The sequence below is a fragment of the Cibotium barometz genome, chromosome 51 (genome assembly GCF_041138505.1).
Source record: "Cibotium barometz isolate CiBa-2024 chromosome 51, ASM4113850v1, whole genome shotgun sequence".
NCBI lineage: Eukaryota > Viridiplantae > Streptophyta > Polypodiopsida > Cyatheales > Cibotiaceae > Cibotium > Cibotium barometz.
This window is the reverse complement of record NC_141096.1, coordinates 35,543,117-35,567,275: the sequence shown is the minus strand read 5'-3', so window position 1 is coordinate 35,567,275 and position 24,159 is coordinate 35,543,117. Positions and strand designations below refer to the sequence as shown.

The window sequence follows — 24,159 nt, the reverse complement described above, 5'->3', positions numbered from 1 at the left end:
TTATAGACAACTTGTCTTGGAAGAGATGCACCAACCACCATTTGTGGGACATAGAGGAGTTTCCGCAACACTTCAAGTAGTTTCTCGAGAATTCTATTGGCCTCGTTTGAAGAATGATGTAGCTAAATTTGTAGCTAAATGTAACATTTGCCAAACAATTAAAAGCTACAAAGGCAAAGCTTTGGGATTGCTTATGCCTCTACCTATTCCTGATAGACCATGGGAACAAGTGTCTATGGACTTCATTACTGGCTTTCCTACTACTTCCAGTCACCATGACATGATTTGGACAATAGTGGACAGATTTAGTAAGCAAGCCTATTTCATTCCATGTAAAAAGACACTAACTTCTCAGCAAGCCGCGAACATATTTGTTAAGCAAATTTTTGTTCATCATGGACTACCCAAAGTGATAGTTTCTGATAGAGATTCTAAATTTTGTAGTCACTTTTGGGTTGCTCTTTTCTCAAACTTAGGCACTAAGTTAGATTTTTCCACGGCTTTCCATCCGAAATCGAATGGACAAACCGAAGTTACAAATAGCACTATCTTAGATATGCTTAGAGCCTATGTTTCCCAGCAACCTAGTGCATGGGATAAGTACATACACCTACTCCAATTTGCTTATAATAATACTCCTCATAGTGCTACTGGTCAAGCACCATTTGAGATTATCTATGGAAGAGCTTTGCCTATTCCGGCTACTAGACTCTCTCATAAGATTGAAGCTGCCGACCAATATGTTAGAGACTTTGATCGCATTTTATCTGAAGTGCGTGATTGTATTGCAAGAACTCAAGAGAAGTATACATCTCAAGCAAATGGGAAGCATAAAGATTTTTCATTTCAAGAAGGTGATTATGTACTTTTGAGAATTGAAAAACATCGATTAAAGAGTGTGAAAAAATTCCCTGCAGTGAAGCTAGCGCCTAGATATTATGGGCCATTTAAAATCCTTCAAAAGATTAATATTATGGCCTATAGACTAGAGCTTCCATCTAATTGGAATATCCACAATTCTTTTCATATCCATCTCTTGAAACCTTTTCGAGGAACACTTCCTACTCACCCAACATATGAGGAACCACCTCTTATTGAAGGAGAGGAAGAAGTACTAGTTCCTGATGCTATCATTGACCAAGAGATAACAACACGAATAGGTAATCAATACTTCAAGTATCTTTTGACTTTTAAGAATCATCCACAAGAAGATGCTAAATGGATGCCTGAGAAATTTTTTCGAGTTTACCCTGAAATTCTTCATTCTTTTCAAACCCAGCAAATCCGCAATTGAGGACAATTGCAAACTCAAGCAAGAGGGATGTCATGAGAATATATTTTAAGTCCTCTAGAAAAATATTATTTATCCCCTCTTGAGTAATTTGGGGACGCCTAGATTACTCTTGCGTCATGCCGGCTAGGTTAATATCGTGGGTGATACCACTATAAATATTAATACGTGTAGTATATGACATATGTTTGAGGCCACCTATGATTATTTCAGTTAGGTTTGTATGGCAGGGTGATTCCTGGGGTACTTACGCCTGGTAGTCATGAGTTGATGATGATTTGTGCCTGTTTAATATTTGTGGGATTAATTTAATAATTAATTGGGCTTATATTTTCAGGTGATGAAGACTACGGGAATTGAAGAGTTTACTTTGGAAGAAATGTCTTGGTTCATCACATTTCATTTTTGGCAAGCATAGTAGCTTGCAACCTTAGCAAATGATTTTTCCATTTTGAACTTTAGGAAAGATACATTTATTTATGTGGAATTTATTAAAGCCTATGGCTTTACCCTAGTCCCAATATTTGATACTCTATTTTTGTTAAAGAACAGTGCCGTGCTCTCTAAAAAGCACATCTTGTATATTTTGGGGGCTATGGTCTAATTTTGGTGAAAAAGAAAGCTAATAAAGAAATACTCTTGTGTGGGGAGAGGCCACGCACAAGAGGGGGGAAGATTGCACCCAATATGGTCTATTAAGCTAAGTATTTTTAATTTTGTTAAGTGTTTTAAATTTCAATTGATTTGATTTAGTTGAAGCTTGCAAAGCAATGGTTTTTATGGTTGAATTAATTCTAACCTAAATTTAGAGAAGAGGTGGTATATTTATAGATATGGTCTCTTTTTTTTTTACTAAGCTTATATCAAAGCTTTATACTAAGCTTTATCTCATAAAGCTTTTAATATTAAATTTATCAGGCTTATTAAAAAGCTAATGAAAACTTTACTATTAAAGCTTGATAAATGAGACCAACCAAAATTTTTACAAAAGAAAAATATTTTTTGACTATTCCCATCATATTTTATGGAACAGAATCTCATGTGCATATAGTTAGTTTGGGATTTCTTCTACATATTTTTTTAGAATAAATTTACCTCAAGAGAAATTTTGAGACTTTAGTCAAATTCTTGTGAATAATGTTGTTTTCTAAATCCTCATGAAGTACGAATAATATAAACAGCTTGTTAGTGAAGATATCATTAAAATGTTTTAACCTATGGTTAGTTTTCTAATTTTAAAGAGTACATGGATTATTTCTTGAAAAAAAAATTATGCATTTGTGTATTGAGCTAACTTGGCAGGACTCACATCTAGTTCGACGTTCCATATGAGATAAGAAATCCTATCTTTTCTCTTGTTTTTAATTTTTCCTATTCCTTTTAATTGTCAAGAAATGGGTGAATATCTGCACCATCGTACTATTTAGGAATAGCTTGACACCAAAGAGGTTAACGCACTCGACACATTAACCAAAGGTGGAGGTATGTGTTAAAAATTATTTATTGTATACAATTTCTTGTTTGCTTTTGTATCTATTTTCTGAATATTCTTTTCTTCTAGACCTAGTTAGAAAACTTTAGCTCCTGAAAAGAATTTTAGATACCGTGACCTAACTAGAAAGATCAAGACAAGATTAGCAAAAGTTATCTTCAAGATCTAGTTGCCCAAATTCAAGTTAAAAAAATGACTGCTAGATATTTCATAGAAGATTAAGACCAATTTGAAGATTCAAGAACCAAGCAAGTTTCTCCAGTCTTTGATTCAAGTTATCAATTACTTCACCATCGAATTTAGTGATGATGAGAAAGTAAAGAAATAGCTCTCAAGTGACTAGAAACCTTTCTTCTCTCAATTGCACGCAGCGTTGGTGATTTCTTTTCTTCTCTCAATTGCACGCAGCGTTGGTGATTTCTTTTCTTCTCTCAATTGCACGCAGCATGGTTCTCTACAGCCATGAAGAAGCTTTTTTAAAAGCTTACCTACTAAGCTTAAAAGCTCTAAAGCTTATTATTATTGTAAGCTTAAAAGGCTTATAAGTATTATAAGAGTTTAAAGCTTATGTTTACCATAAGCTAAAAATCTTATGTTTATTTAAGCTTCAAATTCCGTCTTCTTTGCTCACATTCAGCTTGATCATAAGTGAGCATGTTTGAACTGCACTACTCTCTTAGCTTGGCTATTCCTTAGCCTTAAATTGTGGAAAAGAAAAATGGCATTCCCAAGGAAGTAATGACACCCCAAATCTAGACATCAAAGCCTAAAACCCTTCCAAAAACCCCTCAATGGCAATAACATAGCTATTGACACCAAGATTGATGATTCATAAATGAGCTAATAAAGAGGATTTAAAGAAGTGTTACATGTGCAACGAGATTGGACATATCGCATCGAATTGTCCATGAAAGTCAAAGTATATTTCACTTGGCATAAACATGATCGTCGATGATGATGAAGAAGAATACCCCTACTATGATGAGTATTCCGATTCCTAAGGTAACATACTCATTTCATTTTATTATTTTTACTAGCTAGAATGTGTATATTGTAGGACATTGATCTCCTTTTCTCACAGTAAGCAAACACGCAATTGAGGTCAGTTGCTTATCTAGGCAAGAGGGATGCTATATAATATCCACCCTTTAGTTGAACGGGGACACCCAGACGCTAGTGTGCCATGCTAGTGAATTGGTATTGTGGGTGACCCTGCATTAAATACTGGTTACCTAGTGTTATTGGTATAGCTTGAGACCATGCTTGACAGGTGTAAGTCGTTAAAGTGTAACAAGTAGTGCCATGCTTGACGACTGTGTGTGGTCGAAGCAAAACAAGTGGACTACACTAGACAACTGCATACGGTCGAAGCATAACAACTGATTTATGCAAATGATGTGCCATGCTAAATAAGATGTAACAAGTGGTATTGCAAGTTATGCTAGATGATGTGTAAAATGATACTCTCATCAAAGTGTAACAAGTGGTGAGTGTATGTTGTGTTTGTGTGCCTATCAACATTTCATATTGGGATTATGGAGATAGCAATTAATTGGAATAACTCATTAGGGGGCATTTGAACATAAAAAGGGTCCTGTAAGAATCCCTAATTTTAAGGAATTAAAACTAATTTTATTGAGGCTTACAGAGACAAACCTCATAATGACGCCTACTTTTAGCCCTAAAAGTAGGGGATCTCTCTAGTTTTTCCTCTCTAGGATTTTCACTCTAGGATTCTCTTTCTAGCCACTAAAACTCTCGAAACATCATCAATCTCGTCCATATAGGGGTCCCAAAAATATTTTTTATTACAATTCAAAATAATTGTCTCAAAATAACTTTCATTGCATTTCTGAAGTTCCCTCTAAATTTCATATCAACAGTCATTAAAAGATAATCTCGTTCACATTTAATGCACTTTCATTACGTTTCTGAAGTTCCCTCTAAATTTCATATCAATAGTCATTAAAAGATAATCTCATTTAATACACTTTCATTGCGTTTTTGAAGTTTCCACATATTCTAAATCAAGTCATTAAAAGACAAGGAAAGCTTATGTTTTTTTATTTTTTTCACTTTTAAATGCATAAAAAATAAAAAGTTTAATTTAAATTTAAATTTTTGGTGGATAGGCTAGCAATTTAAAATTTATATTTTATAGGAAACCCACCTAAAAACCGTTTTCTTCATTGATTACTATCACATCTCCTCTCTGTTCAACTCAACAACTAAAAGATTCTCTCTCTCTCTCTCTCTCTCTCTCTCTCTCTCTCTCTCTCTCTCTCCCCCCCCCCAAACCCTTCTCTCATTGTAGTAGGTCTCTCTTTCAAGCTTCTCTTTGGGATCCAAGCTATCTATCATCTTCCATTGTGTCTACCATAGCACTCACAGAAATAACAAACACCTCAAATTCATCACAAGTGAGGAAGGTAGACTTGCATATTCGCATCTTGAATGAATATGCATGAATGAATATGCATCTATCAGAAAAGAACATCTAAACGCACAGGAGAAGCAAGAAAGAAGACAACAGGGTCATCGTAATGTGGATCTTTGGGTTGATGGGTATTTATATCCTAATGATCCTTCTTCAAATTTCTCTTCACCTTTCGCAAACCCATCCTCATTCATTCATTCTATTGGAGAGGGTGAGAATGGGCTCCTTGGATATTGCAAACACTTAAGTATATGTGATGCATGGAAGGTTCAATTTCTAAACTCACTTCATAGCTTGCAAGTCACTTTGAGTAGTGTGCAACAAGCTCTCGAAATTGCACATAATAATATTTTACAGCTACAAAGAGAGGGCAAAGAGAAAGAGGACCACATTCTCAAGTTACAGGATGCAAAGAATTCATGCAAGGTTTGTTTGATTTTTGGTTATAAGTTATTCTTATTAGAGTGTATCTATTGTTTGATTTTTTCCATTAACTGTTAATTCAGTATATAATATTGCTGCTATAAGTAATCTTTGTTAGTTCATTACAGGACCTTTCTTAAAGATGCGTGTGGTGAATGGTCCTCAAGATATTGCAGATATGTTACGTAGCTGCGTGAGAAAACATGACATTCTTTCAATAGTTCGAGATCCACGCTATAAGAAGGTACGACAGATACTTGCAAATGAGATAATGAAAGATATAACTAACATTTTAGGATTGAGGAAGTCCAGAATGCATGCGATGAAGTGGGTATAAGCACAAAAGGATACCAGGCTCTCCATCAATTACTGTAAGATACACTTTGCAAACAAGGCATCACACGAAATATTTTTCCTACCCCAAGAAGATTAAGATTAGCGAAGAGGATATGCAATGAAGATTTGCAACATAAGATTGGAGAGTACCACTGCGTCAATGATGTGCTGACCATCAGAGCTTGGGGAAAAAAGTGAGGCAACAACGAGTTCAACAATATATTTGTTGATCTACAACGTCTTCAGAAAGTTATGATCTTATTCTATGGATTACCTAATTGTAAGTAACTTTTATCTCTTGCAAAGTAGTTGAAAAAGTCTATGAAAAATCAAAGCTTATTTAATTTTGTTTGTCATACAAGGTGACAAGGTTAGCTTTGTCTTGAAAATGGACGAGTGTCAGATTGTGAAAGGAAAGAGGATAGAGCAAATGAGTATGAATTAGGCTATGGCATATGCAAAAAGTTCAAAGTTATCATCTTTTCTCAGTGAAGACACATTTGAGGGGAATACTGAGATCAACCAAACTCCTGTGAGTGATGATAGGGAGAGGATTTGCAAGCTAGACCTTCCCTCATATAGTGTCCAATCTGAGAAAGAGATCTGAGAAAGAGATATGGTGGCTTGGGGCATTTGAAGTACCAAAGGAGACATATGAAGTTCTTACTTGGATGTTTGATAGGATACCCTGATTATCATTGTCATCAAAGCATAGATGCAGGGAGAAATACTTGAGGTAGAGGGCAAGGGCACTTATACAGTAGATTGGCATTTGGGGGGGTGACCTGAAGACAATAAAGTGCTTGCTTGGGTGTCCAGAAGGTGCCAACACCCGAAATCCATGTCCATGGTGCATGAGAATGGTGAGGGAAAACAAACAAAAGTCGGGAAAGCAGAGGATGCTTGAGAATCAAGATATTGAGCATGACCCCATGGACGATGTTGCTGGCAACTGGGTTGGAGGTGTCTTGTCTGCCAACATGCTAGCTGTGCCAAACAGGCATTTGAGAGACCCAGAATGGAATCCTATAATTCCATTTGACATGAAGAATGTCCACTTCTGTACACCGCATACATTCATGCGTGTGTTTGACCATTTGCTCGAGTGTCACATAGATTATGCATTTACCATGCAAGGCAAAGAACGACAAGAAGAAGCTCTTCATAAAGTAGAGCAACTACTCAACTCAATTGGGTGCCATGGTGGCAATGTGCAGATTACTGTTAACAAAAAGACCTGTGGCATGAATCATGAGGTTGCACAACAAGTGTCCATAAGTGGAAATAAAGCAAGACGTTTTTTGGAGAAGCTAGAAAATTCCAAGGGCTCAACCAAGCCTTGGAACTTGTGGAAGGATTTATGCAAATGTATAACATTTGACTGCACCAATTCAAGCCTTGTAATTCTACGTGAGAAGGTTTGGTCATACTTCAATAAGATGGTGAAACTTTTGACCAAAATCAGGACAACCCACAAAGGAGCAATAAAAATTTCAAGACGAGCTTTCTAATTTTATGAAGTCCATGGTTGATACATGGGGTGAAACCAACATTACGCACTACATGGTAAACACATTTGCTCCTTCCTACTGGATATTAAGAAACGAGTATGAATAACTACTCTCTTAATTTTTTTGTAACACATTCTTTATGCTCATGGTGCATACTTCATGAATGAGTATGGTTCTCTAGACGTGTGGAGCACACAAGAAATGGAGAAATCTCACTATCAAGCTAGAGGAGTATATTTTAAAAACACCCGGCATGGAGGAGGGAAGACTCGTACAAAATTACCTCAAGGAGATGTTTAACTGGTTTTATAGATACACTTTTGGGTGAAAATTATCCATGGAAAGGGCACGTATGAGTAATCTAGCAAGGGCAGCACGAAATAATGCCAAACAGAGAAGATCACTAAATAAGGGGAAAGCAATGTCGCAGGAATGCACCTATCGCACCGTGGACGGTATGGCCGTGGAAAAAGCTGACTCGCACCGTGGATGCACTGTGGACGGTATATGGAAAGAGAAAATTTCGAGCGCAGAGAAAAGCAGAAAAAAAACTCGCACCATCTTTATATAGGTCAAATAATAGGGCTGACGTCACATGATTGAGGATCGAACGCCACGTGTTGAAGGGCTTACGTCATCGTCAATTCACAAATTGCCACGTGTAGGGCTAACGTAGTCAACGCATGATTGTGTTTTGCTCTATAAAAAGGAGGAATATTTTCTTTTCCACGATTTTTTTCATGATTTTTTCCAATTGCGTTTCTCCACACTTTGCTCATGTAGCTCGCTAAATCCATCCATCCCAGCCCTTGTTTCAAGCGCTGTAAGTTTTTCTCTCTCTCCCCTTTTCTTTCGCTGATTTCGTTCATGGTGCGATATGGCAGTTCTCCATGTTTTTGAATCGACATATCGCTCCGTTGGACGGTTGGGTGAATTTTATTGATAAGTTCTCTCTTCCCCTTTTCTTTCACTGATTTTGTTCACGGTGCGATATGGCTATTCTCCATGTGAAATCGAATCGACATATTGCTCTGTGGACGATTGGGTGAATTTTATTGATAAGAGATTTCGTTCATGGTGCGATATATCTATTCTCCATGTTTTCGAATTGAAATATCGCTCCGTGGGACGGTTCTGAAGTTCTGAAAATTTTATTGATAAGTTCTTGTTTCGTTCACCGTGCGAAAAGAACGTCGGTCCACATTTGGATTCCCCTTATCGTGAGCGGTGAATGGTGGTCGTGTGACTTAGCTAATTACTCTACCTTCTCTTTTCTAGTGCTGTAATGGCGCACACAAAACAGACCGTTAGGAGAGTTTCAGTGCCAGAGCCAGATCCAGCACCCGATCCATCGCCGAATCGAGTTCCGGGTTCTAGATATTCCAAAGAAAATTCCAAAGAACGTCTTAAGTGAACCTATGCTTCTTGATGTCAAACCCAGCACCAGCAGGAACATTTCAAAGGCCAGGGTCACTTTGTAGAGGCAAAGAAAAATGTTTGCGGAGATAAGGAAGGCACAGGCGGCTGTCAATCTCCTCATCCCCAAAGCTCCTTTCTTGAGGATTTCAGATCCATAAGCTACGGAATAAAGTGGAAAGGTTACTTTAAATGGTAGAGTAGCGCCCTCACATGTCTTCACCCAAGAGTCATGCGAGGACTTCCTTATAGACTTATTAAATGATAGTAACGTTTGTGCTGCCCATGCCAGGAGGGTCACACTAATGGACAAGGACATGACATTAGTAAGCAGAGTTAGGTATAGGTATGAAAAGTTCATGCGACCTCTACCATTTAGGGATAGAAGGCAGCAGAAATCCTCTCCATTCCTCCTGCTTTGAAGAGGAACACGACTTCTGACAAGGTGGTTATGAAGAGGTGACAACAGTAGGTCCACAAGGGCTTAAGAGGATTGTGAAGGGGGCGGATCTGAAGGGAAAGGGGACATTATTAGAAGAGAATGTTGATAGGGATGATTTGGCAGAAAAAGTTGGAGGGAGAGAATAAGGACAGACTTAAGGCGGTGCCTGGTCAGATTATATTAGTAAGCAAAGTTAGGTATAGGTATGATAAGTTCATGCGACCTCTACCATTTAGGGATAGGAAGGCAGCAGAAATCCTCTCCATTCCTTCTGCTTTGAAGAGGAACACGGCTTCTAACAAGGTGGTTATTGAAGAGGTGACAACACTAGGTCCACAAGGGCTTAAGAGGCTTGTGAAGGGGGCGGATCTGAAGGGAAAGGGGACATTATTAGAAGAGAATGTTGATAGGGATGATTTGGCAGAAAACCTTCTAAAGTTGGAGGGAGAGAATAACCATAGACTTAAGGCGGTGCCTGGTCAGATTATATGCAATGTCTTGTACCAGCACCGAGCAGGAGAAGTACCTCCATATCGCTCCAACGAATGTTTATATGCTCGTTGAAAAGAATAGAGAGATCAATGACAGTATTATGCTTACTTGTTTAAGGTGTGTGCTTTTGAATGCTTTCTTATTTTGATTTCTTTTTCCCTTTCCTAATGTTTTTAATTCAATCTGCAGGGTACTGTTGAAAGAGATTTTGCCAGACCAGGAAAAGTAAGTATATATTTGTGATCCTTTGGTATCAACTATCCTCGAGGTCTCGAAGAGGACCTTGCTCCTTATTTCCAGGGAGTTAGTCCGGGTACCTACTTTGTTGTGCTGCCATATATAGAGAAGTATGTATTTTCTTTGGATTTCAAGTTGTTGATGGAATTTAAGTTATTAGTTGCCTGTGTTAGGTTTCTTATATTTTCATCTATCAGTTTGTCTACATCTTCAAGGTCTTTCTTGAAGCTTTCAGATATCTGGATAGGTTGATCATATGTATCCCCAACAGAGGAATAGGAGTCATCATCATCAGAAGAAACATCTAAAATAGCTGGCCTAGAAACCTTGCTAGGAACAGTCTTCTCATTAGAAGAATTTGCATCAGAAGAATTTAAAATCCCCATTAATTGAGCGATATACCATCAACATCCCAATCGGGATCTACCAAGGTCTTTGGCTCTAGTCGTTTTCGAATCTTCCTATTGTTCACCTTGAATTGTGCTCTCTATCCTCACCTCCCACGATATTGAGGTACTCTCTAATATTTAGGAGGCTCCAATGTCTACTTGCACCTACAACTTCCACTGCACCATTGGGCAACCGAACGCATATGTCGAGAGGCAAAACAACTTGTTCATCTGCCTGCATTAGGACCCAACAACTATTCTTTTTCATCCACCGCTCATAATAGAAGCGTATGTGTAGTGTGGCTGAGCTTTGAGATACCGAAATGAGACACTAGATTCTACTATATTGCACTTGAATGTGTCATCTTTATGTATCCCTTCTACAGTCCTCCACTGGTCTCCAAGCAAAGCTACCATGTCATCACCTAATACCTTCTTGCACACAAACATGGTAGGTGTTTGTGAGAAACAAAATTGATTGAACATCTTGGCAAAAAGATGTATTGGGCATACCCAACTAAGACTCAAAGAGATCGAGAGGGCTTTGCAAACTTCAAAGACCCTTGTATATCACAAAGCATCTTTGATTTCATGACCATTACAGTCCAAGCATCTAGAATTGGCTATTCTATAGAAGATAGGGGTGGAGATGTGATTATCTGTAGCTTACCAAACCCACCGTCCTGCTTTGGCACCAAATAGGAGTGCCGATAAAAGAAGACCTTTTCCTTAAGAAGTTCTGCACTTGTTTTACAAGAAAACATTGCCTGACCAATGTCTGCATCATGCAATGCTTGAAATGTTTTGGTAAGGCTTTCCAATGGCTGCTCCTCTACCATGTTTGAAGGAAAAATATCTACAAACAAGAAATAAGTTGACTTAGATTGAAACATCTCTGTCAGAAAATCTCACATGCCCCTTTCTACCTGCAATACTTACAATTGTATGGAAATCGAGTTTGTTGGCAAAGATGGATATCTTGTGCTGTGTAAACATGTTGTACCGTGGCCACTAGTTTTTCATTGCTTGCCTTCTTGAAGCCTTGTAAATGAAGCCTTGTAAACGACCTTTCCAATGGTGCTCCAGTACATTTTGCCGTCGAACTCGGTGAGGCCCGATTGCAGAGCAGGCTGTAGATAAACCCAAGCGCTCTTTTGAAATGCCTCTCCCACCCAAGCACCATCATCGTCCTTCGTGTTGTGCAAGGATATCTCCTCAATCTCGTCTTTTGGTCTTCTTGGTGTGGTCATATCTTCTTGGAAGCTAGAGTAGAAAGGTTAGGTTTAGAGTAAAAAGGAAAGAGATGTGCAGACTAGGGTTTTACGGGAGCCTTGAAGATGAAAAAGATGGAGCTCCGAGAAGGGAGAGAGATTAAGATGGAGGAGAAAGTTTAGGGTTTCGGGCTTTGATGGTTTCATTAGGGTTGGGCAAATGAGATAGAGATGGAAGAGAAAGGGAGGAAAAGTTTAATTTGGACGTTCAAGAGGGAAAGCGGACTTGAAAATGAAATTTTTGATTACAATGAAATTTGAGATGGGTTTTTGGGGGGAAATGTGAGTTTTGGGGGGGTCTCAAAAATTTTAAAATTTTAAGGATTTTTTGAGCCACGAAAATGGTGGGACCATACCTATCCTAAACCCCCTACTTTTGGGATCATACCTACCCTAAACCCCCTACTTTTTTAAAGGGACAAGTGTAATTATTAGTACTGAAAGCCTAGTCCCCCTCCCTATAGCCTAGTCTCCCTCCCTATATATTCAAAGGAGACCAAATGTGCACAATCCTCTATTCCTATTGGTCCGTTGCTAATTACTTTCATAAAGGCCCAAAATATATCGAAATTCTCCCTAATGTAATGTGTTTACGTTTGTGAGATAGGTGATGAGCAGTGTGTGTGTCGCATGTGGGGGATCTTGTCAATATCATCTCGGATTATTATTATTTCGTATTAATTTGTTGGCCATGTGCCAAATGATTGTACATATTAGTTATGCACGCTTGTACATGGCATTGCTATATTATTAGCACATATGTTAGAAGAGTTTTAGTTATTTTTACACTTAGTGTATGAACAAGCTGTAGTGCTTGAGTTATATTTGTAAAAGTGGAGCTCCTTGGGTTATATTTTGAATACAATTCTCAAAATACTCATATCGTGAAAGTTGGAGCTGCATGCATGAGAGGGGAGATTGCACCTAATAGTGTGTTGATATGGTGATGTTAACTCTATCTCATGTTTTATTTTATGCTCGATCTTGTCAATTCGATTCAAGTATATGGTTTATTCCTTGATGTATAAGTGAGTTTGATTAATTCTTCAAGAAGTACATGAGGTTCTGTGACACGCCACGCGTGTCGCACGTCGACCACCCACCCTCATATGATCACATGCAATCACACGCCTTCCCAACCTACTCTAGAAACATCCTATCGGGATATTTTAGTTACTAATCAATAGGAGGGATTAAACCGTAGACATAACATTTTTAATAAAAGCTTTTATAAACCTTAAAAACTACAAGCACATATAAATTGTCATGTTCTCTCCCATACCAAAAGTAGGCGAACCCTAAAATGCCCTGTCCCTGCAAACTCACAAGTAGCACATATCAATGTAATTAATTAACATTCTCTTTATGTGCACGACTACTTGTTGAGTTTTCTTGTGGTGACTCCCTCAATCTATTGCACATGCACACTCTATTGTTTACCAATTTGATTTGTTATGCCTTGTCATCCTGCGTAGGATGAATTGGAAGGTTCTAAGTGAATCTATCTTCTTTGAGAGATATTTTACTCCATTTTGCCTACCAATTAAAAATGTTTTCTCTATAATTGGAAGATAAAACTTTTTCAGGGATGGCCACGGGTGAGTTGCCTAGTTTGTGACTCAGAAGGGGGAGGTCTGGACTTCAAATCCTCGTTGGCCTATTGGGTTGCTTGGCGACCACAATTGTACCACTTTCAAGTGGGAGACCATGCCAACTCAGGGGGCGCCCAAGTTTCTACAAGAGAAGGATCTACTCAAGGAAAATAAAAAATTACAGGGTAGCAAAGGCCCTAGGTATTAGAGTGTGAATTTGTGAGATTACAACGTAATAAGTCTTTTGAGTAGTTTAAATACTTATGGAGGTGTATCTGCTGATGTAATTTTGGATACATATATACATTTATTCCCAAAATTTTTTCCCCCTGTGTAAATAAGTATTAAGGTCTCCCCTGCACGTTCCCCTAAGCTGTAGTTAGGTTTGACGCCATAGCCAACGGATGTCGCTAGCTTGGGTTTTCTGTTACCGTATTTGCGATTAGCGGTCGTCTTCATCAGTAGCCTCGCGGTGAATAAGAAAGTTTGCACGTCTGTGTGCAGCAATAGGTTTTCCCAGAAGGTTTTAGCAGAAGAAGGATTGCGGCAGAAGGTTGAGAATTGCCATCCGATCTGCTTGCTCTTGGCAAGGTATGCTGGAAATTTGTATGCTTCATCATGTAGTTAAGAACTTGAACTTAGATTGATCCTGCGCAAAGCATCATCGCTATCTTGTTGCTTAATTTTCGTCTTTCTGCATCTCTCTTTCCAGAGGTTTTCTGTCCTGATTTAAGAGCAGTTTTGGATGGAATTGATCCAGCACAGCAATATCAATAAGCAAGAAGCCTACATATTGTTTCGCCCGTCTCTCTCTCTTGTTAGGGATGCATGTAGGGGTTATTCTCTCTGCGGAGAGCTTTTGTATGAAAGGCATTGTAAATGTCATGGCCCGGATGAGTACATATCATTTAAGATACATCAAAGCAAAGAATGTATATGTAGTAGGTAATTGAGGGTGCCTTTTGCTATTTGCAAGGGTTTGATCACAATGGTCCTTTTGGTGTTGCAGGTGTCCAGGAAGGCTACATTGTTTTTCCTGTCTTTAACCGAAGGTAGCAAGAAGCGCTGAGAACATCTCTGGTCTGCGGAGTAATCCGAGGGCCATTCGTCTTTCGAAAAGAGAAGGTCAACCTACAAGGATAACTGTATTTGTGCTGAACTTTCTAATATTGTGTTGATTTCTCCCTGAGCTTACCAGGACCCAGCTCAAAGATCAAGGCCATGTCGAAGAAGAAATCGTTTTCTGGCTCTACTATGACCTTGAGAGATTTCCATGGCGGTTCAATCCCTTCAGATCTACCTCTTCCTTCCGCCCCTGGAATGTAAGAGTGACATTTCTTTCTTCATCTCATTGTTGGGAAGACAGCGCGGCCCCCCCCCCCCCCCACACCCTTCTTTCCCCTCCTCAGACCAGGGGCACACACACTTGCACATGCATGCATGCATGCATGCCTTTTGAGTAGGGTTTTAAGTTTTTGCATTAAATAGTTCCTTGAAAATAATACATCTCCCTACGCTTTACTCAAGTTAGTTTGCATTTCACAGTGGATGTTCTTTTGTCCCTTTTTCTCTTATAATCAGAGACACATACTAGAGTTTAGATTGTGTTGATTCGAGGTCTGTATTTGATTTGACTTGCAGAGATTTGTAGTTAATAAGGCCTTAGGCTCTTTTGCAAATGATAAGAAAAAGAAGCAGAAGCATGTCAAGAGTGACCATGGGTGCCTTAATTTGTGTATAATTTGCTATGGTTAACTTGCAGCTTGCTGCTTTTGTTTGAATTTTGAGGTGCATTTGCAGGATAGTCGAACGCAAAAATCATGACAGGCCCAGTTCAGGTGGTTGGATGGGATCCTCCTTTCACAGAGGTTTTGGAGGGGAAAGAGGTGGCTTTTTGAGGCAGGGTTCTGGAAATTTTGCTCGGTCTTTTGAAGAAAAAGCTTCTTACTTGCCTAACCCTGCTAACATTGGGAGAAACTATGATGAGGATGAACGGAAACCTGTAGATGGACACAATCGTCGAGGTCAAGTCTTAGAGTCTTTCGAAGAGAGGCAGGTTGGACATGAGAGGCTGCCTGAGCGGTACGGTTTGGACAACAGGGGTAGCTACACTCCTTTGAAGTACGTGGAAACTAGAGCTGATGGGTATGCGCGCGAAGATTTTGGCCTGGTTCCTGTAGGTCCTCCAAAGTCACAATCTCAGGATTTTCAGCGACGATCTCAGGCCTCTTCCACATATACTCAGGATCCCCTGCCAGTCCACTCAATTGGACCTGAAGACCATTCTAGTTTTTATCAGTCTCAGCCCATGACTTCTGGTCCTCAACATAGTTCTCAGCAGCTTCAGGAGTCAGCAGTGTCACCATGGAGACAGAACAGTTTTGTTCAGCAACCAGTTACTCCAGGAACAGTTCTGGGTTCTGGCTCAGGAGTGCAGAATGTGTGGACTGCTCGGAGAGAGGGGGAGTTGAATAGAACTTACTCAGCAGAATTTGGTGTCTATGATTCAGCTGGAGATGGGCGAGCTCAGGTAGCTGGCTCAAGGATTGCTCAAGCTAGTGCATTGGAAAAGGTTTCGTCTGGGAGGTGGAACTCTCGTATTTTACATCCTTCAGATGATCCCCTACAGGGGCACACAGGTGAGTATGGGCAACCTCATGGTGGCCCTTATGAGGGAGCAAGCACAAACTCACCCTTCAACAATGTGAAATATTCAGCGGATTTGGATCAAGCAGCTTACAATGATAGTATAAGGAATGATTTTTCAAGATCTGTTTACATGGAATCTGCCAGAGGCATTGAAGTTTCTTCTAGAGATGCCCGCGTTGATATGGGGCATGGCAGCCTTCCTGACACCAGGAGAGAGCAATTTGTGGAAGGGAGAGGGATGAGTCTTCCAGAATTTGGCAGATACATAGATGACAGGCGTGGGTATGGCGAGATTGGTTGGAAGGGGGATGCTGGACAAAGAGAGACTGCTAGTTTTGTTGGAACTGAGGGTGGTGCGTATGTTGAACCAGGCTATACAAGAGGTCCTAGAGACCCTGCTAGATTTGATGGTAATGATGCTTTTCCTTATGTTGAGGCAATCAATAATCTACAGAGCAATTCTGGATGGATTCAGCAAGAGCCTTCCCCAAGAAGAGATTATGGGGATGGGAGGATTATGGATGCCAACAGAGGCATTACTTCTGGCTCTGAAAGGCGAGGTGTTGCTAGTCATGATGGTGGTGTAAATAATGATTTTGGCCTTAGTTCCTATGGATCACAGGGCTTTGAAGGACAAAGAGGCACACATCCTGATGGTCTTTATCATGTATATGGTAAGGAGGTGGTTGGGCAACAGGCCTCTCCCTACCTCAAAGGCAGGGACCATTTTTCACACGATGTCTCAGAGTCGTCGAAGGGAGGTCGCTCCACTGATAGATACAGAGGCCCGCTTGGTCCTGATTTTGATCACAGCGAGACCGGACGACTGCGCTCTCCTGGAGGTGTCCGCACTACTGCTCAGGATAGTGGTGGATCAGCAAATGTCTTGTCCTTAGAGTTTGAATCAAAAAGTGTCAGTGCTGAGAGGCCAAAGCTTAAACTTTTACCACGAACAAAACCTCTTGAAGCCGATTCTATGGAGGAATTTGTACAGGTTCATTTTACGCTTTGAATTATTTTGGACTTTCTTGCTTTTAGAAAAAGAATGTTAAATAATTTATGCTTTTTTTTTTCTTTAGCAGGAAGGGTTGCAAGAGGACTCTGAAATTGGCCAAATTATCAGAGCCTCTTCTCCGGAAGTTGCAAAAGGTGCTGTATCGACTGCAGCTGCAACTGTAAGTGTGGGTTCAAAATCTAGTGGTTATGAGGAGGAGCCAACCCGACCGGTTGAGAGGCCCAAACTTAGCCTCAAACCACGCTCCCAGCCTGCAGATGTGGTGCCAGATAGTGGATCTGTGAAGGAAAGGTAAGCAGGAGTCAATTGTTAACTTAGTGAAGCCTTAGTGATGGATGCTTTTTTTAAGAAACCTTTGTATTGAGGAGCATTCGGAAAACTCTATCTGAGCTCCAATTTCTTACTGGTGTTGGCTGTACTCTTCATGACATAGACTTCTGTGTGAGGGATGGGAGCGAGATTTGTCTAATAACTAGTGGAGTAATTTTGGACCATACTTGTCTTGGTATTGTGCTCCTGTATCTCTTCTCCTAGCATGTAGGTGCTTTTGTTAATCTTTCATTGTGTGGTTTAGCTGTGTCATGGGCCATGGCGATTTTTTTTTTCATCATGTTTACACATGCTGCTCATTGGTTTATCCATTGTGGATTCTCAGTTATTTAGATAAGCTTGGGAAGTCCTGGTTCAGTTAGGAAGAATGGTGTAATAGAATGCCCTATTGTGATTATTATGGGTTCACCTTTGTGCTGTCACAATGGTTATTAACGGGTCCACACCTTTGGTTACTTAGCAGTTAGAACCCAGACTACCTTGGTTAAGATAAAGAGGAATTTCAGCTCATTTATAGCTGTGCCTATAGCAGTCCCAAATCAATGTTTGATCTTGAAATTCGTGCAGGCTTTCATATGTATTTATGTGAGTGGAAGGATGCTGATGTGGGAACAAGTCAGAATGAATTAGGCACTTAACATACATGTCTTTTGTGACCAGGATGTCTCTCTTTGGTGGTGCTCGACCTAGAGAGTTGGTACGCATCCTTCATTCAATGCTTTTTTTTTCTGTTGCTGTCCAATTGCACTTTATACATCTGCAAGTCTGTGATCTGAAAAAGCTTGTGGATGTTGAGAACAGATGTTGCCCATTGAAGCCTTTAAAAGGATGAAACTGGCTGAAATAGAGGGTTATTTTGGAGCTGAAATGTTTAATTTCTTTGCATGCTGGCATATGGATAAACATTCTCGAGGTTCCTGAAATTTGCGTGAAGGCTAACCGATCTTCACTACAGGTTCTAAAGGCGCGAGGGGTTGACGAGTCTGTGATTGTGGGTGTAGGTCCTGCTGCCAGCCCTGGGTCATTGATGAGGTAAACAGGGTTTTCAAGTGAGGCTTGTTTGTCACTACCAGAGCATCTTACCTGTTTGCATAGGCTCCCATCTTTAAATTAAATAAGCTCTACAGTTTTGTTTATGCCATTCCATATTATTGTTGAAACAGTGGTCTACGCCCACCTAGTGAGGGGAATCGAATCAGTGGTGGAGGGTCAGAGTATGGTGTAGAAAAACAAGACAAGCTCGAGGAGAAAAAGTTGGATGGTAGACGTACAGAGCAGCGTGAGATTGGGAATGTCTGGCAATTGGGGAGACATGACACTGAGCGGTTGGAGCGGAATGAAAGTCGTGTAGAACAGCGTGAGATTGGGAATGTCAGGCAATTGGGGAGGCATGACAGTGGTCGGTTGGAGCGGAATGAAAGTCGTGGTAGGAAAGAACGCTTTGATCTGGACAAGAAAGAGGATATACGAGGGTCTGACCATCGACATCTTCAGGAGAAAAGAGAGTCTGACAGACCAGATGTGGACAAGCAAGACAGCTGGAGACGCTCTACTGAGATTTCAAGTTCATTTGGGCCTCAAAGTCCAATGCCTGTAGGTGCAGGAGAGCTTTCATCTGGAGGGCCTGGACGTGTTGCTATACCATCAGCTGCAGAACTTGCGCAAGCCTTCTCCCGGTCAGCCTCTTTTGGTTCTGGCCATGTGGGAACTAAACAAGGAAATCTGAGCCAGCGGTCACCAATGCCACGAAGCCCAGGGCCTGGTTTTGGTTTGGGTCTTGACTCACCTGGCCATTACAAGGCTTCTCCGAAAGATGTGCCATTTTCTCGGTTGACAGAAGCCCTGTCACATGGGCCCAGGGATGTTTATGCTTCAGGTGTCCAAGATGGATACAGACGCACGAGTGGTTTCTGAGGTGCCCAAAGGAATTGGCAGCTGGATTAATTTTTTACAACCTTGACTTGATCTTAGCTTCGTCAGACCATGGGGGTTTGTAGGAGGGCATTGGTTCTGGCATGATGGGAAGATTGACATTGGTGTCATGTTATTTTTATGTGTGCCATGCTGAGACTTTCAGTTTAAAGGGCTGAAAACAGTAGTTACTTCATACATGCATTGATGAATAAGTATGTGGTGCACTTGTCTTCTGTGATACATGCATTCGTCAGACCATGGGGGTTTGTAGGAGGGCATTGGTTCTGGCATGATGGGAAGATTGACACTGGTGTCAAGTTATTTTCATGTGTGCCCTGCTGAGACTTTCAGTTTAAAGGGCTGAAAACAGTAGTTACTTGATACATGCATTGATGAATAAGTATGTGGTGCACTTGTCTTCTGTGATACATGCATTGATGAATAAGTAGGTGGTGCAGACTTTCAGTTTAAAGGCCTGAAAACGGTGATTACTTGATACATGCATTGATGAATAAGTATGCGGTGCACTGGTCTTCTGTGATACATGCATTGATGAATAAGTAGGTGGTGCACGAGTCTGCATACTCTTTTTGGCATAGATTCTTTCATACAAGAGCTGCTGCTAGGTATTAGTTTTGAGAAGTTTAGTCTTGTTAAAGATGTCCAGCTCCTCCTGCCGCCACTGAGTTTTCCCTGGCATTGCACATTTTGCTGCATTGCCTGCCCTTCTCCTTTCCCTGGCATTTGTGGGTTCTCTTGCTACCACATGTAAGTCTTTCTTCCAGGTGTCTTCTCTTGAGTGATCGGTCATGACCTTTTTCAAAGTGTGAATGGTTTTGGTGTCTTTACATAACCACCTTGTTTATGGCTGGATAAGTTTCTTCTTGCATGAGGCTCTGTTTTTTGGGGGATGCCCCATGGAGCTAAGCGTACTTGTGCATAGAAGTAAAAGATATGGTCTGTACTGCAAACCATAGTCTGGATTCTTCCACTTTTCACATCTACTTAGTGGGAAAGCCATGCTTCCTTGTATGCATTTATCACGTCAGCATATGATCCTCACATGTTCTTACAGGTTGGAGGTGACATTTGTATGCTAGTTTGCATTGGATTCTAAATGGGCTAGTCTTGGTTGTGTATGGAGGTGTTTTGGAGCTGCTGTTGAAAACAGCCTATTTCTTTGGTAATGTGTGCGGTGGACTTCACCAGCTTACTGGTTAAGAGTGTACTATTTTTTGGGTTTCCTTCTGGTCTCCTGGTTAAGACTTTACTATTTTTTGGGTTTCCTTCTGGTCTCCTGGTTAAGACTTTACTATTTTTTGGGTTTTCTTCTGGTCACTCCTGGTTAAGAGTTTACTATTTTTTGGGTTTTCTTCTGGTCGCTCCCAAGTCATTAACGCCTTTACATATGCGATATGTGAGAGATCTTGGTATACCATACAATGAGTGTTGCAGGCAGCGAAGTGCATTTAGATGCTTGTTTACATTGGAAACAACTGTACTGATTGTATGGCTAGGTGATAGCCTCACATTTATACTCGGATTCGCACAATAGATAATCTCAACTTGCATATGCAATGTAGGAAATCTTGGGATACCTACCGCAGGCAACTAATTGCATTTAGGTATGCTTGTTTACATTAAAGACGAGCATACTGATAGTATAGCATTTACCTGACACATTATGCATCAAATCAATTAATACAAGCTGGCGGCAACCTGAAGAGTTTTAAAGGTTCTCTGCTGTTGCTTTCTTCAACACCATGACCTGACTCTTGCACATGTAGTTGCTTCTACTCCCACAGTGCTGATCTTAGGCTTTGCCCCTCCTGTTCAATAATTTGCAAAGAGAACACCTCCATCCGTCTTGTCATTATAGCTGTCTTTGCCTCTCCTTCTGTGGGCAAGGCAGGCGGCACAAACTCTGCTCTTGCTCTTGCCCTTGCCCTTGCCCTTGCCCTTGCCCTTGTCTTGGTCTTTGGGCATCATCTCTCAAATTGGACATCTTGTTCTTAAATGGTGACTTGTAGGAAGAAATTTATGTGAGTCAACTAGCTAGATTCGTCCAAATTGGATAAGAATAGAAGGTATGTAAGCTTAATAAAGCTTTATATGGTTTAAAACAAGTTTTCCTAGAGCTTGGGACTACCCAAAGACTCATGTCTATGTAACTCGACAAGGATTGCAAAACAATCCTATGGAAAGTATTTTATAGATGACATGTTAGTGATAGGCACCAATGAGGATTCCATTATATCTTTGAGATACCAGATCTTGGTCTTTTGCACTACTATTTGGGTATGCAGTTTATACAGCAACACGATGGTTTAGTCATTAAGCAGTCTAAGTACATCAAGGCATTGGTTCAACATGGAAAGTCGCAAACCAATATCTACACCAATGGAACTTGGTGTAAAACTTAAGTCTGTAGGATGCCGGTGACCCATTTGACATAATCACTTATGATCAAGTTGTTGGATGCCTAATCTACTTGTTCAAAGTTCATGCATTGCCTAGGCACTTAGCATTGGTAGGCGGTTAAATGTATTCCTTTCGATACTTGCAAGTCAATCAAGATCTTGGATTGTTTTATGCTAAGGAGGTGCATGATTTACAATTGTAGGCTTTCACTGATTTTGATTGGGCAAGTGATTATGATACATGACAATCCACATTTAGCTTTCTTGGTAGTTCGTGCATATCTTGGCTAAGCAAGAAACAACGAATTGTGGCAATATCGTCTTGTGAAGTTGAAGCATTCATTGTGATAGTTAAATAGAGGATCTTTGTGTTCCTTCTTACACACCTACTCCTATTCTCACTGACAGTCAAAGCACAATGGCAGTTGCTAAGAATCTTGTCTTACATGCCGATATCAAGGACATTGAAGTGCATTACCATTATGTTAGAGAGAGCTCCAGGCAGGAGAGATTAATCTGATTTATTATAGTACACATGACAATGTGGCAGATCTTTTTACTAAAGCTTTATCATGTGAAAAGTTTGAGGCCTTCCACAGAAGGCTTTTAGGCCTCTTCCCTTTCAGAGATTGATCTGTAATCTTTGTAAACCTATCATTCATACTATGGGGGTTTTATTAGATATTTGGTAGGACGTCTTGGAAACTTTTATCCCACTGGGTTTTTTCCCATGGCCATCCAGGTGTGAATGTGTATCTTAGGGTTAACTAGTATATAAGCAATCTCATCCTCAGTTTAGGGATGCTGTTCATTTTGTACTTAATTGTACCTTGAGCTTTTGCTTCTAGTGAACTAGCCTTTTACACTCTCTCTCCCCCCTATGTTCTCTTTGATCTCTGTAAACATTTTGTACTTCATTGTACCTTGATCTTTTTCTCCTGTGAACTAGTCTTTTACACACACACACACACACTCTCTCTTTCATATGTAAATATTGAGTGAGTGAGTGTTTGTGGCTTTAATTGCATCAAAGCTAATAATATCATCATTTTATGGATATGGGAATCATGGCACATTTTCATTTTATATCATAATTACTCTTGGTGATCTCTTGGTGACATTTTACACTCTTAGTGGTGTCTACTTGGTTGTTTCTTCCTTGAGATGACATGGATGGCAACATGCTCATCCTAAAGTTCTATGTAATGACTTCATGGACATGGCATGAGTGGTAGCATGCTAATCTACATATGGTGGCATGTTGATCGTTGGTGGTCTTCATTAACTTGATGTTATGATCTACTACTATAGGTAGGAGTACCCTTGGGAAAAAGTGCTTGCTTCAACTGTAGGTGGGATTCTATCGCGTGACCTTTGTGATACCTCATCTGGTAATGGTTGTATCTTTTATGTTGTACTCCCTACCTTTCACATCCCTACTATATGTGAAGGAAGAGTTATGGTGTTGTCTAGACTATACACACTTTTGTAATGTAATCATTTATCGCCAGCGGGCATTTTGTTCTATGTCCTCTGAGGTATGGATGCTTAGATCAAGAGATGGTGTTGACAGATCTATATGATCTAACATCTGTGTGTTAGTGTGTACCCATGTGTAGGAACACATTAGTCTATGTGAACCTTAGTCTACGTGAGTCTAAGGTTAAAAGCTTAGTCTATATGATCTATATGTCCTCTGAGGTATGGATGCTTAGATCAAGAGATGGTGTTGACAGATCTATATGATCTAACATCTGTGTGTTAGTGTGTACCCATGTGTAGGAACACATTAGTCTATGTGAACCTTAGTCTACGTGAGTCTAAGGTTAAGAGCTTTGTAATAGTCAAAGGTATCTTCATGAAATTACCAGGTGTGGTAATTAGAATAAATTATATGTGAAGATACTGCCTAAGGTCCAACATAATAATATGTTTTTATGCTCTTTGAGCTTTGTGTCAAGCTCACTATTTCTATTTTTAATAATGTTTTTGTTTAAATTCGGATGTCTTAATCTTACAATGGTAAAATCAATTAAGTGGTTAAAAAAATGTATATGAAAAATTTATCCCATTTTTTAATTTCTTGCAATGATGAACTAAATCCAATGTTTCAAAAAATAAAAACAAAATTTGCATGCCTTAAAAATATTTTTTAGTACTCATTGTTACACCTCCAAGCCCTCTCAAAGTCCTCAAGGTGGAGTGTATGGCCTCAAAAGGGCCTAGGCCAGCACGGGGTAATGTAGGACATGATAGGGATCCATGTATGGGCCTAGGTTATGGCCCCATGCTGGCGTGGGCCCTTTTGAGCTCATCCATCCCCCTAAGGCCAGCTTGAAGGCCTAATAGTGTGTATTAAAAAATATTTTAAGCATGAAAACTGGGTCATAATTATATTACCCTAATTTTACTCTTAATTAAACATTTTACTGTCAAAATTCTCTCTTAGTATAACATTTGAATTTCCAATTGGATTTAATTAAAAAAAAAAGAACTAAGATC

General features: G+C 40.0%; 1 protein-coding gene across 4 annotated transcripts; it reads left to right on the top strand.

Moving 5' to 3' along the window:
• The first annotated feature begins 13,563 nt into the window (after positions 1-13,563).
• LOC147609584 (eukaryotic translation initiation factor-like protein) lies at positions 13,564-19,658 on the top strand. 4 transcript variants are annotated; one of them, XM_086787503.1, is made up of 8 exons: positions 13,621-13,920; positions 14,042-14,159; positions 14,339-14,651; positions 15,130-16,972; positions 17,061-17,284; positions 17,984-18,020; positions 18,279-18,355; positions 18,487-19,658. In XM_086787503.1, the coding sequence occupies exons 3-8, from the start codon at positions 14,551-14,553 to the stop codon at positions 19,235-19,237; spliced, it is 3,033 nt and encodes a 1,010-aa protein (XP_086643629.1). In that variant the 5' UTR covers positions 13,621-13,920; positions 14,042-14,159; positions 14,339-14,550; the 3' UTR covers positions 19,238-19,658. The 4 variants fall into 4 exon arrangements, with proteins under 4 accessions (XP_086643628.1, XP_086643626.1, XP_086643629.1 ...); XM_086787501.1 differs by having other exon boundaries at positions 17,058-17,284; XM_086787502.1 differs by lacking the exon at positions 14,042-14,159 and having other exon boundaries at positions 13,564-13,920.
• Positions 19,659-24,159: the final 4,501 nt, after the last annotated feature.